This window comes from Pyxicephalus adspersus, chromosome 5 (assembly GCF_032062135.1).
Source record: "Pyxicephalus adspersus chromosome 5, UCB_Pads_2.0, whole genome shotgun sequence".
NCBI lineage: Eukaryota > Metazoa > Chordata > Amphibia > Anura > Pyxicephalidae > Pyxicephalus > Pyxicephalus adspersus.
In genome coordinates, this window is record NC_092862.1 from 147,075,252 (window position 1) to 147,091,596 (window position 16,345).

The window sequence follows — 16,345 nt, forward strand, 5'->3', positions numbered from 1 at the left end:
CCCCACGAACTGCCCCCAGAGACTCCCCCACAAACCGCTCCACAGACTGCCCCACAGACTACCCCCAGAGACTGCCCCCACAGACCTCCCCACAGACCGCCCCTATACATTATGTATATCCATACAGGGTCAGGGGTATGCCTCAGTATAACCCCACCCCCTCTGCCCATGGGACCACAAAACTTCTCATCCAATGTCCGGTGAAACTTTGTGTGAAGCCCAGTTACCCAGGGACCCCCCCTCCCCTATATGGGGCCCTGGTAGGTTGGTGCTGGTAATTCTTAGTCAGATAATACCCATATTGGGGTCCTAGGTGTATTGGGCCCTCAATATGAACATACCAGGAAGTGAAGTGACGGCCCAATACCCCTGCTGGGGTAATTCCAAGCTGGTGGGGGCCAAACTGTGACCAGGGCTTCAGCAGTCCAAGGGAGGGGCAGATCACAGGGCGGAGTGACTCTCTAATGAGGATTGTGTGTCCCCTATATCTCAGGGCGGATACCTGGAGGGGGAGAAGAGGGGACCCCACAAACACAATCACCCCCATCGCCACCGCCACCCCCATCACCGCCAGGATCCTGAGCAGCCAATGGAAGAGAAAATAAAAGCGCACTCCGGGCACAGAAGTCTCATCACTTCAACTTTCCCATGGGAGAGAAATATGGACGGGGACACCAAGGTAAGGGACGAGCTCCCCTCCCCCAATCAGGATGAATCTGTGCAGTGAATAATATGGTGAATCCTTTTCCTTTTGGACAGCCAGGGAGGCGCGAGCAGTCCTGGAAATCACCATATGATCATTTATTAAAGGGGCCGCAACACAATGGCAGCACAAGGCGGGGCTTAGCTGAGATGGGTGGGGCTTAACAGAGGGGTGGAGTTGAGAATAACGGGGCGGGGCTTTGCACAGAGCCGATACTGCATGCATTGTCTGGTGGAGGACCAATGGTCTGAACAGAGCGCCCCCTAACAATGGGGTGAATCATGTGACCCTGTACAAGCCAGCTCATTGGCTGTTTAAAGAGTAGAAGGTCATGTGATCTCCGATACTTGGAAGTAGGGGGTATGGTCAGCAGTCACCGAGGGGCCCCAGGACAGCTCCATCCTGGAGACAGAAGGGGCCCCGACACCAAATCTTGTATAGTGATGGAAATATGGAACATCAAATCCCGATGTATTGATCAGGAAACTACCATTGCAGGAGAGGGCAGGGAAGAAGAAGGGGAACTCCGACAACCGCAGGGCCGGCAAAAAGGAGCCCAGGTATATCCGCCTCATTGGATCCCACAGTCCGATCGCCATAGATCTCCCCCACCGGGAACTCGACAGGAAGGTGAGGGCGGAGTAATGTCACCATTAAGGGGAACTCTGGAGGGCGGAGCCTTGGATTTATTAATAATTTTTTCTTTTTATTTCAGATGGAGATTCTGATCTGACCCCTCCCCCCTGTATTCTGTTACCCCTCCCCCCTGTATTCTGTTACCCCTCCCCCCATATACAATCATCTATCAATAAACATCATTTTGTACCTCCCATGCGGTGTCCTTGTTGTCCCTCCCACACACAGGCTCCTCCCATATACCGGCCCCGCCCCTCCAATCATTGGCCAATCAATGCACTGAAGGCGGCCTGAGGATTTCCCTTCCCATAGGGCGGCGTCAGCTTGGGGAATAAATGGCGGGTTTATGGGTGTGATTGGACCAATGGATATTCACCATTTATTCTGAACATTCACCTGAACATTCACCGGTGATGAGTGCACTAGGCCGGCTCCAGAGATCGGGGAATGTCGGTATTGACCTCTATCGATTGATTGGTCCATAACGATATCGGGCACAACCTGTGCCAGCCAATCACAGCCCTGGTCATCACTGAGGGATCGGGGGAGGGGACCCTATATTCCCCCCCCCCCCCGGGATCTATGTAATGAACTCCATACAATCACATCACGCAGAGATTGTCCTGAGATCGGTCAGTTTGGCCCCTGGGGGGCGCTGTGATTTACCCCTCCCCCGGGTGACGGCTCCTGGCGATGATTAGAGCCCTGATCGTACAGATGTGATTATATGGGGGAGGGGCTGTACAATCTGATCGGTGAGACGTTCGTCGGCTTTCCGAGGGGATTTCACAGCCCCTCCCCCTCCCTCCCTCAGCCCCTCCCCCTTCTGGCGCGGGAAGGGTCAGCGTGCGCCGCTGCCTGCTGGACTCTACCATTTACCTCACTATTAGGGGGGAGAATCAGGAATCCCCTGCTGAGCTTCCAACACAATCCGGACTGAACCATTCAGAGTCCCCCCCCTCACATGGTTCGCCCTGCCGTGGGATGATGGCGGATCGCTGAGCGGCACCGAAACAAAATAACAACAAAAACATCGCCGGTACAGAGCCGGGGACTTCCGGTAACGGGTGTACAGGTCAGTTCAACCACTAACACCGATACTGGGGGGGGGGTGAAAGCTGAACCCACAGGTGACCCCCAGGGGCCCTGTATTGATCTCTGTGCGGTGATTGGAGGACTCATGGGGCCAGGAAAACAAAACAATGATTGTATGTTCCACCAAATATCTCAGCCCTCACATTGGGTGCCATGCCTTGCCCGGGGCACAGGAGGCGCCGTAATATTGTCCCCCAATCCCCTGCATGGTGCCCAGGCTTCCATTTATTGCCCATTGGGGCAGCAGAGGCCCAATCCATTGGTATTTTGCCCCTGCAGGCCCCTCACTGTGATCAGAACCTTACCCGCAGTCCAGGCACTAGAAGGTGGTAATTACCCGCAGTGTGTGTGTGTGGAGGGGTAATTACCCGCAGTGTGTGAGGGGGGTAATTACCCGCAGTCTGGGCAGTGTGGGGGGGTAAGTACCCGCAGTCTGGGCAGTGTGGGGGGGTAAGTACCCGCAGTCTGGGCAGTGTGAGGGGGTAAGTACCCGCAGTCCGGGCAGTGTGGGGGGTAAGTACCCGCAGTCCGGGCAGTGTGAGGGAGTATTGCTGTGTATAATTACCCCGTGATGCTGATACGTCTCCTATAACCCGGCATTGTTTCCCTCTGGTTCAGGTTCTGAGTGGTTCCGTGGATTATGGATTTGATGTCTCCATGGAAGGTTGGCCCCGGGACTTCCGGTTCCATTCGCCGGTCACCGGACATCCGCAGCCACAGAACAGCTGATTTGTACCCAACATGGCACTGAATTTATCCTGGAGGGGGCGGCGGACCACCAGGGCGGCAGTACGAAGCACTGACATGTCTCACGGGAAGAAGAACCAGGCAGTTGGGTCGATCCAGAACCTCCTCCTCCCCGCCGACCCGAATGACGTGGACTTTGTGGAGATTCCGAGCCCAAAGCAAAAAAGTGACCTAAAAAAAGTGCCGGAGATTGAAATCAAATTGGAGTCGAGTGACGAGGAGGAGGACAGATCTGAAAGTTCCACCTGCCCGGCTCCTCCTCACCAAATGAAAAACGTGTCCGTGGCCCCTCCCAAACTATCGGTGCCGGGCGAGGATGACGGAACCTCAATGACACGGCCAATCAGAAAGAGGAAATCCACCTCCGAGGTGTGGCAGTTCTTCTCCAGGGACCCCACCAACATCTGCAGGGCCATCTGTGGACTTTGTAAAATGAGCGTCAGCCGTGGCAAACTGGGGGGAAACTTTGGAACCACGGCCCTGAAACGCCACTTAGAATGCAAACACCCCCAGGAGTGGGCCCAGCGCAAATCCATGCGACTGCAGCTGGAGGAGGAAGAAGAGGAAACGTTTGAGGACGAGGAGGAGAAAGAGGAACTTTATCCAAATTTATCCTCCGTGGCACCAACCGACCCCCCCACTGAGACTTTACCACATAAAGATTGTGCGTTCATATCGGCCCCGGACCCCAATTCCCCCAAAACATATGAAATCATCGATTCCAGCGACGAGGAGGAAGAAAGGGGGGGAAGGGTCCTGGCTGAGTCCCTGGAGGGGACTGAGAGTAAAAAAAAGAAATACGAGGACACTGGTGGGGCAATTTTTCCCAATGCCACTTTTACCACGGACCCCGTGGACCCTCCCGGTGCTTTCCAAGGGCTGGACAATGCACAGCAGACTTTCACCATCCCCGACTACTCAGCGGTGCCCCCTGGAGCTCGGCGCAGGAAATCCATTTCAGCCGTGTGGCAGTTTTTCCGCCTGGACCGCACCAACATCTGCAGAGCCATCTGCACCCTGTGCCAAACCAGCGTCAGCCGTGGCAAAATGGGTGGACATTTCGGCACCTCGGCACTGATGAGACATCTGGAGGGGAAACATCCTGTGGAGTGGGGGAGGGGAAAGTTTAATAAACTGAATATTGCGAACACCATCGAGGTGGAGGATGAGGAAGATGAAGAAATGGACGAATCGGGTATTTACCCGGAAGTTTCTTTCAGCCATTTTCAGTATTCCGACATTCCCGACACCGTGGACCAAATGCATTTTAACGTGGCGCTGGGGTACAACGTGGAAAGCGAGGAAGCTTTGATGGACGGCAGCGACGTCTCCTCGTCGGGGAAAATAAAACCAGACGGCAGATATGCACCCAACCACCAAAACGCCCAGGCGTGGAACCGGAATATTACCGAGCTGATCTGTGGCACCGCTCTGCCCTTCTCCTTCATCAGCTCCAAAGCTTTCCACAAATTTATGGGCAGAGCCGACCCCCAATATTCCGTCCCCACAAAGTCGTTCTTCGCCAGGAAAGCCGTCCCACAGATCTATGAGGCTGTGTGTGAGAATATAGTGAGCGAGCTGAAGAGATCCACGTGTCCCAATATCCACATCACTGCCCACGTGCTGAGCGGAGACCTCAGCGGGGATTATTTATCTCTGACGGCTCATTGGTCCGTGATGAACCCAGACGGTGAGCAGGCCACGGAGAGGAAGCACGCCGTGCTTTGTGTTAAATGTTTCCCCAAAGAATCCACGGAAGTCAGCATCCAGCAGGAACTGATCCGCCAGGCCAATCTGTGGCTGACATCCCACGCCCTGAGCCCGGGGTTCTTCATCTCCAACAGAGACTTCAGTTTGGTTCAAGCCATTAAAGGGGCCAACTGCAGCCACGTTCCCTGCTTCACCCACTCCCTGAACCTGCTGGTCAAAGACTTTCTACAAAACAACCGCTACATTGCGGGTTTGCTCACCGTGGCCAGGAAAGTTTGCAGCCACTTCATCCACTCGGCCCGAGCAAGAAGAATCCTTTTTGAGTTACAATACCAAAATAATTTACCGAAACAATCCCTGAGATTGGAGTCGGTGCCACATTGGACCTCCACGTTCTACATGCTGCAGAGACTTCTGGAGCAGCAAAAAGCCGTCCAGGCCTATTTCTTGCTGCACAAAGTGGACGCCGTGGACGCCCTGAACCCCGGTCACTGGAACCTCATGCTGTCCTTGGTGGATCTCCTACAACCGTTCGAGATGGCCACGCGTGAGGTCAATTCGGAATCCTCCTGCCTCAGCCAGGTGTTGCCAGAACTCCGATATCTCCACATCTTCCTGAAGAAAATCCGTGGACATTTTGAGAGCAGCGGCGATGCGAATGGCGTGGTCATAGCTGAAAGTTTGGCTCTCAAGCTGTCCACAGATTACGGAGTCAATGAAATGTTCCAGAAAGAAGAATATGTTCTGGCCACGTTGCTGGATCCCAGGTTCAAGGGGCGGATCGAGGCCATTCTGCCTCCGGACTCCGACATTGACCACTGGAAACAGATCTTGGTGAGGAAAGTGAAAGAGGTCATGGCGACCCCCCATGGGGGCAGAACAGCCAATCAGAGCGGAGAGGCGGAGCAATTTCCCACCAAGTTGATGGATTTGGAAGCCGGCGGAGCCCTGTGCAGGAGAAACGTGGCCGCTGCAGCCCCACTGATTCACAAGGAGAAATCTTTGATTGAACATTTGGAGAGCGTCGGGCTTCTGGCCTCCCAATCCACGGGGGCCTCCTTGTCCACGGAGAGCCACTCGGCCTGCGTCATGGTGGAGAATTATCTTCAGGACAATAAAACCATCCGAGCCAAAGACGACCCCCTGAACTACTGGCAGAAGAGGGCGTGGCTGTGGCCGGCCCTCACCAAGCTGGCCCTTGTGTACCTGACCTGCCCCTCCTCCAGCGCCTACGCCGAGCGCCTCCTCAGCTCCCGCCAGACATTGCTGGACAAGCAGAGCCCCTGGGGTATCATGGAGGGGATGGGGCAAATCATCTTCCTGAAATATAACCTGGAGAACTTCCCCAACTACAACCCCCCCGCCCTCATCTTCTCCTCCGACAACGAGGGCGAGCAGAGTGACTCCGACGAGGGCGTTTAATGTGAATATGATTGGTTTTATCATTCACCCGCAGGCTCTAGTAGTGTCAGGAAGGCCGGAGCATTTCCCAGAGGACACTTCTAGAGCCCGCGCAGCTGTTAGAGAAGAATAAATTTTATTTGTACAATTATTTGTTTTATGTTTCTGATTTAATGTCACTGGGGGGGGGGGGGGCAATGACTAAAAGAGCCCCAATAGGGATATATAATGCCCCCCAGCTGGGGCTACATAGGGGCCCCACTAGGGATTACAAAGTGACCCCCGCATTTATATAACACTACCCATAAAATCCACAAATCAGGCAAAGTGCAGCATGACAACCCCAGGGGTCAGAGAGGAAAAGGGAACACCGCATCATACAGAAACACCACCCACCCTACCTCCCCCCAATATCACCTTATTCTCCCCTTACCCCACCCTACCTGCCCCTTACCCCCCTTCTATCTCACCCACTTTCACACTTCATTCCCACCTTACCTTCAGCTCACCCCCCCCCTTCTCTCTGTGTATTGGTGTGTGTGGGGGGGATGTCTCTGGGGGGGGGGTGTCTCTGTCCCATGGGAGTTTAGTAATCCCCCCCCCCATTCCCTGTGATGTCACAGAGCCGGCCAGTCCGCAACCAACACACAAAGAGTTATTAGTGATGCTTTCCTAAAGGGGACCTCCGGCTATAGGAATGTGTGAGCTGCTATTGCTGACCCAGTTCTAAGGTTCTCAGCAGGCCGGGTCGGTGTTCTGATCCTTCGGCCTTCCAAACAAAACATCAGCGCTACAGCCAATGAGTGCAGCCACTCATAAGCCCATGCTTCTCCCTGGGGTGGTGGGTCTGTACCCGTGTTGTGCCTAATATGGGGCCCCCACATCCCTGTGCTGAGTCCCTGGGTCTGTACCCCTGATGTACCGATTATGGGGCCCCCACCATCCCTGTGCTGGGTCCCTGGGTCTGTACCCCTGCTGTTCCCATTATGGGGCCCCCACCATCCCTGCGCTGGGTCCCTGGGTCTGTACCCCTGATGTACTGATTATGGGGCCCCCACCATCCCTGTGCTGGGTCCCTGGGTCTGTACCCTGCTGTGCTGATGGAGGAGTCGGGCAGATATATTTATTGTTCAGTATTTAGGCCAGTGGGCGGAGCTATTTCATCCAGTTTGTGGGCGTGTCAGACGAGTGTCTCTATGGGGACAGTGTTGTGTGGCGCTGTGGACACGCCCCATGCTGATGTCAGGGAGGTGGCCTTGGATGAGATGCGGTGACTCTGGTGTGTCCGGTAGGTGGGTGACACCGTCCATAATATAAATCTGATCCCGGGACACCCGGGAGACGAATGCACCGTGTGACCGATCATCATACAATGTTCAGTCATGCTGGTCCCCGGCTTCCCTCTGCTGTTCCCATAGTAACGGTGTGAGCTTTCTTCTGTACAGACATGGGGGAGGGGCTGCACACGTGACCTTTCATAGGATACTATATACACTGCAGGGGATGCTGGGATTTGTAGTTCAACAGCTGCTGGGGGTCTACAGGATACCTGGGTCAGATGTAGAGAATGGAGGTGATAGGGGGTGGGGGGGAATGTGGGGCCCGGGGCCCAAACGGTGACAACACAGTAAGAATCTGTAAGGCCCAGCATTCATCAGACGCCAATCTAATGCCACACTCAGGAGGATAGTTGCCCCATCCCAGCACACGTTTGCCCCCAGGACAAGAGATGACATCAGCGGAAGGGCTGGCGGCGGACCTGGGGCCCCCAGATAAGCAGTACAGGAGAGTCTAGAGTACAGAGTCGGGGCCCATACACCGGAAATCCATCCACCTGAGGAGTTGGGGTCAAGGTGAAGGTGAGCCCAGGCAGCAAACAATCCCAGGGTCAGTAACAGTAAATCCCAGCAGCCAATAGCAACGCAGGATTAAGATTAGGAACCACCCTTCTGATTGGCTGCAGCATAAACTCCACCCCCCATGCAGGGGATACCGAGAGACCATTTACAGCTAATGGGAAGCCGGGGATGCCACAGACTGCAGAGGACTGACAGCGCTTTATACTCCTCTACTGCTGCTGTGCTGCCATCGGAGGGAGTATTCAGGGAGCGCTGACTGGCGGTGGCTGCAGATAATTATCTAACAGAATCATTTCCAGCATCACATGACCCGGCTAATGTCATTATATTTCTTCCTTTATTTGGATTCATATCACACCAAAGCTGCATGATGGGTATACATACCCAGCCTTCCATATACCACAAATATACCCCAAATATACCCCACACTGCCCCCATATTTCATACACAGTGGGGAAAGTTATACTTGAAGATATACCCCAAGTGGTAGATAGACCTGAAGGCTGGGTCAAAGGGTCCTTGGGATCTTGGGCTCTCTGCTGCCACAAGCCGGGATTCCCCCTCTGAACCGCAGGGGCTGGGGTTGTGTTAGGAGTGCGGTCACCTTGTGTCACCGCATTCATATCTGTTGTCACCGCCACTGCCCATTACCCAGACCGGAAGGTCCATCCGAGGGCTGGCAGTGCCCTCTCTGCATTAGGCTGACGATTCTCTGATCTTCCGAGTTTGGCCAATCCGCCCAGAATTATTTCTCTCCCAATCAGAGATAAAACTTGTCAGGCTGTGACCTCCAATCACATGTCTATAATAACCACGGGGCCACTTTCTTGTTTCAGAGTCCCATCGACCCCCCCATACAGCACCGGGTTTAGAGGTGACAACATCCATACAATGAAGCGGCTGATGTCGTCTATATTGGATTGGTGATGGTGGGAGGATTGGCACCGCCACGTATCACTGATATCTGTGCTGGGTGTCACTGCTCTGCTGACTACAGTCTGACCGACTCCACAGATCTCCATCCTGTCCACACACTGCCAGACCATGGACAGCAGGGTCACCAGGGAGGAGAACTCCGACCATTCCCGTATCACTCCAGAGATGCTGAAATCTCGGACCGGGGAGTTTGATCTGGAGTCAATCCTCTTCCTTAAGCTTCGCTCTCTGGGGATTTACGAGTTGGGTTGTATCGGGGAGTGCTCAAATCTGGAACGATTGGATCTCTCAAACAACAACATCACCCACCTGGCTCCTCTGTCCTCCCTGAAGATGATGGTGGCCCTTAACTTGTCATGCAACCGGGTGTCTTCCCTGGAGCCCTTGGCCTCCTGTGACAACCTGCAAACCCTCAACGTGGCTGGGAACCTCCTGTGTGGCATCGACAGTCTGCAGTGTCTAAAGGGACTTCGGAAACTGGAAAGCATTCGCTTGAGGGACCCCGTCTATAACCTGAGCAACCCTCTGTGTGCCAACACCTCCTACAGACATGCCGTGCTGGACACCATCCCCAGTGTGAGAGTGATCGATGGTGAGAGGGTCACAGGCAATGGCAGTGATCTGTACCACCTGTGCAGGGACATTGACAACTCCTTGAAGAGATTCACCAGCAGCAATGGGATGGTGGAGGTGCCAGGCTCTGCCAAGCCCTGGGTGGAGGATGGGTACTGGGACCTGAAGCCTCCTCAGAGCACCATCATCGAGGAGACCTACAAGCAGTTCAATGACATTCTGCAGGAGTGTAAAGAGCTCAGCAATAGGGCCGATGATACCATCACCCAGGCCGAGCGGGCACTTAGTATTAGAAGTGACACCAATTCCTACGTCTTCTGATTCTTTCGCCCTGGCCGAGTCCGACAGCCCCCCAATAACCATTCACCATGAGCTAATCTCCCCTCTATGGCCGACAGCCCTCCACTAACCATTCACCATGAGCTAATCTCCCCTCCATGGCCGACAGCCCCCCACTAACCATTCACCATGAGCTAATCTCCCCTCCCCCCACTAACCATTCACCATGAGCTAATCTCCCCTCTATGGCCGACAGCCCCCCACTAACCATTTACTAATCTCCTCTTTGGTTTTCTCTCCCTCACAGTCCCTGCCGGCATGACATCACCCATCTTCCATCTCCTGAATTTTCCAATTCCCTTTCTGTTCCTGTCCACACTTTGGATTCCTTATCTGCTCGGATGCCCCCCCCCCCCTTGGTCTGTTGCCCCCCAGTAAAATCTTGCTACATTCCCTAGTAGTCACCCACCATAGTGATCCCTCACTCTTCCCTACAGACATCGTCCCTGGATATCTCTTGTGTCTCTTACCTCCCGCAGTCAGTACCCCCACATGTGATCTCTTCATCCTTATCTTACTGGACCGACCTCCCCCGAATTCCTGAGCCCTCCAGACCTCTTGTATATCAGACCTTCTATCTGTGGACCTTGAGGGCCCCTTGGGTCACACTAATTGGAGCAGAACCATTTCAGGCTCTCTGACTTTCATACCCATCCATAGCTGCCCTTTAGATACCCGGGGGGCTCCCCTCATTTTATCGGCACACCACAGGGTCAGCAATCATCCAGAAACGTGTTGTCACCAGACATCATTTCTCCGGGGGTTCACCATAGAGGTGACGGAGGCGTCAATGTCTGATCACCGTAATCTATGGATCAATCTGGATCAATGCTGACCTCGCATGTACGGGAAGCCACCCATCAGAATATGGCCGAAGTAAAATAAAATCTGATTTGTTGCCGGGGGTTCATTGACAGTCAACGTGCTTTGTGCTGTGGAATATTCTGGAATTCCTCGTGTCCGTCCCGCCTCTTTCTCTCCGGGGTAATTATTATTTCGCCATATTCCGGTCTCTGTGTGAAATATTTGTCTGTGATTGATGACTTTAATAAAACTTTTCCTGGGGTGACATCTGGTCAATGATCGATCCTGATTGGCTCCAGACATAACACAGAATCATTGTGAAAGCTCTGCGGTTGGCTGCAGGCAGAGGTCATGTGACTGTGTCGCATTTTTTTAAATTTGGTTGCTTCGGCTGCTCGGTAATGTTTTCTAAAAAACAAACAGGCACCCAACGCCTTCCTTGTATGTGCCCCCATATAAGCCGCACCGCCATGATGTGACCACTATAGGGCGCTCCTTGATAAGGTCATATGAAGGCTGCACTAACCTGTAACCACACAAATATTTTCATGTTCTTTAGATTGTACAATCGTACTGTACCATGTATCTTAAGATAGTGAAGTATAGGCCGAATATAAGCCAAGGTACTCCTACCTGAGAATATGGGTTTACTGCTTTGACTCGAGTATAAACCTAGGGCACAAAATGTGTCCAACACTGCTAACATTCAACAAATGAATCAATAGATTTGTCAATAACAATAATGCGTAGCAATGATGTAAGAAATATATTCACTGAGTTTTTTTACAACAATTATATATTTTTACCAATTTACAGGTCAAAGTATTTTGTACCTAGAGTTGAACACACATGATCTTTTGGGCAATATTAGTGGCCACCAGTAGGTGGTGCTGTGCCCTCACATACAGCGTACAACAATCTCTTTAATATCAAACAGCTGGAGTTTATTTTACGCTACATATAAGGACACAGCGCCATCTTCTGGCGTGACCCCAGTATAAACAGATGATCGAAACCTTGATCTGTATATGTATTATTTGTAATACAAATTTGTCTTGTAACATTGATATTTAACAGCCCTTGGACCATTGCAGGTCACTGCCCCTCACCCACCCAACTAACTGCTGCAACAATGCCTGACAGGTCCCTACACAACATCAGGGGGCCAATGTACACACTTTTCACCCAAGATGATCCCGATTGTTTATATCGGTTACAATTATCCATTGATTATACATTGCTTCTAGGATCGCCACCTGCTGGCTGAAAAGTGAAATACATGATGTATACATTCAGCAATTCCTCTAGCAATCAAATATTTTTGACCATAATAAATCTTTACCAAGGTATGTAGACAAATGATATTGGGACTGGAATCTCCCAGCATGCTTTGTGTCATCTTTTGAAACCCAGCGTCTGTAAATGGGTAAAGGATACTTCTGTACCAATGTACTCATTCCCCTAGGGTGAGAGGGCAAATATCTGGGGATTCCAGAGTACACAACCCCCCCGAACCCCCTCCCATCTATTTATTGCAGACAGGATGTGCGGAGGAGGTACACCTCTCAACTTTGGCCCCCCCTACTGTTCAGGGAAGGTATGGCATGTGGCAGGATCGGGGGTGTTACACACGCACGCAGCCCCCAACCTTTTTTCCCAATCTTCTCTTGTCCAGTTTTAGTGGCCCCGTGTGAATTGTACCCTCAGGTGCCTGTTCTTAGCTGACAGGAGGGGCCCTGTGTGATCTCCTGTTGCTGTAGTCCATCAGCTCCATGGTTGGATGTGTTGTACATTCAGAGATCTCTTCACCCAGAGAACTGCCCCTCATTGGGTATTTTCCTTTTTTGAACCTTTCTTAGTAAATCTCAGATATGGCGGTGGGTGAAAGTCTCAGCAGATCAGCAGTTTGTGAAATATTCCGCCTGGCACCAACAACCCCTGCCACGTTCATATCACAGAAATCCCCTTTCCTTCCCATTCATGAGGCGGCACTAATGTCTACATACTGAAATGCATTGCTGCCATGTGATTGGCTAGTTAGATATTTGGGGTAACAAGCAGTTGGACAGGTGAGTGTATGTATTGATAAATATCTCGTGTAATATTAGATAAATCTTCCAGAGTTATATACAGAATGATAAGATTACTGAACAGCTCTGGCTGAGACTGGAATATGCAGCATTTATTGGTTTGTATAAATTCTAAGCATCAAATATTCTCTCTGTTGACAGAAGAGTCCAATCAGTTATTTATGAACATTTTATATGCTGCCAGCAGGTGGTGCTGAAGCCTCGGTTTCTATGTTTCCCAGGCTCCGTATATCTCCTCCATTGTTTACAGAGCTCAGTAGCTAATTAGGAAATTCACACACAAGGTGGACCTCAGACATTTCTTATTACAGGATTTTGTCTCTTTATTCTTTAGGTTATTACAGTGTCACACTCATTGATTGTCACATTAGTGGTCTCTTAGTGGCCCCATAGTCATCACCTTCCCCTATACATCAGACACGGGCCATGGCACTAATACCCCTATGATATGTCGGTGCTCCTATATACAGTGCAATATATCTGAGATCCCAGCTGGAGGAGGACGGACACAACGATTACAAAATCTTCCCCAGGGATTCAGCGTCTTCTCATCCTAAACTGAAAGCAAAGGAAAATCATTAGATGGGGGGGTGCCAAATCCTTCAACCAACCTTTGCCAACCCTATATCTCCCACCATACTGCCCCATCTGCCCCATCCTCTCTTATGTCCCCCTTCTTCTGCCCCACCTGTCTGCACCCCATAGAAAGGGCCGATGTCGGTGCAGAATAATGGAGAAATAACATTTAGGACAAACACAACACACGAGGCCGGCAGCTGCTATCATTGGTCATTAGTGTTCATCACATGTTTGGCTTTACATGTTACACGCTTCATACAGACATTGTACCCTGACACGTCACACTGTGATTGGGAATAAACAGTGATGGGTAGTAATAGGCAGTGATGGGTAGTCATAGGTAGTAATAGGCAGTGATGGGTAGTAATAGGCAGTGATGGGTAGTATTAGGCAGTGAAGGGTAGTAATAGGTAGTGATGGGAGGGAATGGGCAGTTATGGGTAGTCATAGGCAGTGATGGGTAGTCATAGGTAGTGATGGGTAGTCATAGGTAGTGATGGGTAGTAATAGGCAGTGATGGGTAGTCATAGGTAGTGATGGGTAGTAATAGGCAGTGATGGGTAGTATTAGGCAGTGATGGGTAGTAATAGGCAGTGATGGGTAGTAATAGGATAGGTAGTGATGGGTAGTAATAGGCAGTGATGGGTAGTATTAGGCAGTGATGGGTAGTAATAGGCAGTGATGGGTAGTAATAGGTAGTGATGGGTAGTAATAGGCAGTGATGGGTAGTAATAGGTAGTGATGGGTAGTAATAGGCAGTGATGGGTAGTAATAAGTAGTGATGGGTAGTAATAGGCAGTGATGGGTAGTCATAGGTAGTAATAGGTAGTGATGGGTAGTAATAGGCAGTGATGGGTAGTAATAGGCAGTGATCACCCCCCTAGATATGGGTCGGTGATTTACCTGATTTAGGTGTCTCGGCAGGACACATTCCTCAACGTGAGAGAAGACGGTGTGAGATTCGTGTTCAAACTTGAAACATCCGAAGCAGTTATAAGTCTTCTGCGGAGACAAAACAATGGAGAGACCCCGTCACCCCCTGCTGGTCACCCAGTGTTATAACTTGTCCTCCAGCAACAATGCAGCAGAGCAGTGTGGAACACAGAGCAGACTGGACCAGCACAGTCCGGGATGGTGGGGTACAGAATGTGGAGCTCAGTGTACAGAGATGTGACCTCCATAAGGTTGGAGGGTAACTGACATCTGCCCCAGCACCCCTCATAATCCAACCCACCAATCAGTGGGACTGCCAGGCACTTACCGCGTTCTTTGTAGGTTGGCACTCCGGCTTGGTCCAGTGATGTTTGTGGCACGACGTCTGTTTTACCAGGAACTCCACATTCACGAATAACCCGGCAACGTACAACTGCAGGAAGATAAAGACAATGAAGGCCAATATGGCTGCTGATATATACCCGGGTGATTATCACCTGTATAGAGGTACCCGGGTATAAGACATGAATTGACCCTGATATGGGTAGTAACCTGCACCTGGGTACATTCACACCAAAGGATCATATAAACCCAGACTTATTGGTGGATGGAGTTGGGGGGTTTGTTACCCCATCCGGTGACCATTGCTGCGTCTATGAATATCCCCATAATACCCCCAGCCCCCGGCAATTACCTCCTCCACCGCCTTCACTACAGACGTCATGCGATATCCATTGCTTAGGTCTCTCTGATGGAACTTCTCCATCACCAGTTGGATCGTCTTGTTCTGGATCTCCGACAATTCCCCAGCTGGGACCTCACCCTGGACCCCCAGAACCAGCAAAGCGCTGAGGAGGCTCCAACCAGCCACCAGATTCATGGCCATTCTTCCCGTAGTGCCGATCACCTGACAATGGAAAGAGGGAGACGGGGTAATTGTGGGGGGTCATTGGGGTCCAAACGGCCGGAGAACCTCCAGCACCCCCCAACAGATAATGGGGGTGAGAGATTTATGGGGGGGGGGGGGGCATAGTCTGTATGTAGATTGATATATTACATACGTGTAGCGGGTCCGTGTGCTCCGGTCGGATCTCTGGAGGGTCCCGGGAATAACAGTAAAATGGATAAACAGGGAAGAGGAGGAGAGGCAGAGGAAGTGCTGGGCTGGCCCAGGGAGTGGAGGGGGCCGGTTAACCCCCCAGAACCACCCCACAGAGGCATTTGGGCAGATTTATCTCTGGGAGATTTGAGGAAGTTATTGGAACTTTACAGAATGTCACAATGTATGAAGAAATCATTTCCCCAATCTGCCTGTCCCTCCCCTGGGGCAAACCCCCCCCCCAACATTCCCTATGCAACTTTCCTCCTCCGGACCCCAATGCCTTCATCTATCACTGTAACTGCCCCTCTGCCCCCTCCAACATTCTCCATGCAGCACAAACCCTTCCTCCCCTCTCTCTAAAAGTGCCCTCCACTGGATGCCAGACTAGTACCCCATAGACTTGAAAAGGAGTACCATACAGGGGGACACTGGTGCACCCCTATAAATTGGGGTAGGAGCACACGGTACCCCCATAGACTGGAGTAGGGGCATAGTATAGGGGGGGACACTGGGGCACCCCTATATATTGGGGTAGGAGCACACGGTACCCCCATAGACTGGAATAGGGGCATAGTATAGGGGGGACACTGGTGCACCCCTATATATTGGGGTAGGAGCACACGGTACCCCCATAGACTGGAATAGGGGCATAGTATAGGGGGGACACTGGTGCACCCCTATATATTGAGGTAGGAGCACACGGTACCCCCATAGACTTTCATGCAGCTACTAACCTTCTCCAAAACCCCAACCTCCCAATACAAAGGACATCACCACCAGGATCCCCCCACAGGGGACACCACTCTGTAACTGCCCCACATGGAGGCAAGTAGTGATA

General features: G+C 51.7%; 4 protein-coding genes across 12 annotated transcripts in view; 3 read left to right on the forward strand and 1 right to left on the reverse strand.

Moving 5' to 3' along the window:
- Positions 1–1,533, forward strand: part of LOC140331810 (uncharacterized) — a 10,406-nt gene extending 8,873 nt beyond the window's left edge. For all 9 annotated transcript variants that reach the window (XM_072413118.1, XM_072413123.1, XM_072413120.1 and 6 more), the window contains 3 exons: positions 494–679; positions 1,202–1,333; positions 1,419–1,533. In XM_072413118.1, coding sequence (XP_072269219.1) covers positions 494–679; positions 1,202–1,333; positions 1,419–1,436 — 336 coding nt within the window. In that variant the 3' untranslated portion in view covers positions 1,437–1,533. The remainder of the gene's footprint in view (positions 1–493; positions 680–1,201; positions 1,334–1,418) is intronic.
- A 614-nt stretch (positions 1,534–2,147) lies between these two features.
- On the forward strand, positions 2,148–6,443 carry ZBED6 (zinc finger BED-type containing 6). The gene is made up of 2 exons (XM_072413083.1): positions 2,148–2,414; positions 3,053–6,443. The coding sequence occupies exon 2, from the start codon at positions 3,176–3,178 to the stop codon at positions 6,311–6,313; it is 3,138 nt and encodes a 1,045-aa protein (XP_072269184.1). The 5' UTR covers positions 2,148–2,414; positions 3,053–3,175; the 3' UTR covers positions 6,314–6,443.
- An 836-nt stretch (positions 6,444–7,279) lies between these two features.
- LRRC61 (leucine rich repeat containing 61) lies at positions 7,280–10,142 on the forward strand. Its single transcript, XM_072413128.1, has 2 exons — positions 7,280–7,580; positions 8,988–10,142. The coding sequence occupies exon 2, from the start codon at positions 9,196–9,198 to the stop codon at positions 9,979–9,981; it is 786 nt and encodes a 261-aa protein (XP_072269229.1). The 5' UTR covers positions 7,280–7,580; positions 8,988–9,195; the 3' UTR covers positions 9,982–10,142.
- Positions 10,143–13,063: 2,921 nt separating this feature from the next.
- LOC140332145 (retinoic acid receptor responder protein 2-like) lies at positions 13,064–15,595 on the reverse strand. Its single transcript, XM_072413439.1, has 5 exons — positions 15,467–15,595; positions 15,100–15,312; positions 14,734–14,838; positions 14,349–14,474; positions 13,064–13,153 (listed from the first exon to the last, which is right to left on the reverse strand). The coding sequence occupies exons 2-5, from the start codon at positions 15,289–15,291 to the stop codon at positions 13,064–13,066; spliced, it is 513 nt and encodes a 170-aa protein (XP_072269540.1). The 5' UTR covers positions 15,292–15,312; positions 15,467–15,595.
- Positions 15,596–16,345: the final 750 nt, after the last annotated feature.

Excerpts from the sequence above, each read along its gene's own strand:
- LRRC61 (XM_072413128.1), top strand. The coding sequence starts at position 9,196 with ATGGACAGCAGGGTCACCAGGGAGGAGAACTCCGACCATTCCCGTATC.
- ZBED6 (XM_072413083.1), top strand. The coding sequence starts at position 3,176 with ATGGCACTGAATTTATCCTGGAGGGGGCGGCGGACCACCAGGGCGGCA.
- LOC140332145 (XM_072413439.1), bottom strand. The coding sequence starts at position 15,291 with ATGGCCATGAATCTGGTGGCTGGTTGGAGCCTCCTCAGCGCTTTGCTG. Across the intron at positions 14,475-14,733 it reads GCCAACCTACAAAGAACGCG|AAGACTTATAACTGCTTCGG; the intron begins GTAAGTGCCTGG and ends TTGTCTCCGCAG. Across the intron at positions 13,154-14,348 it reads ACCGACCCATATCTAGGGGG|CTACTGAGCTCTGTAAACAA; the intron begins GTGATCACTGCC and ends TTTCCTAATTAG.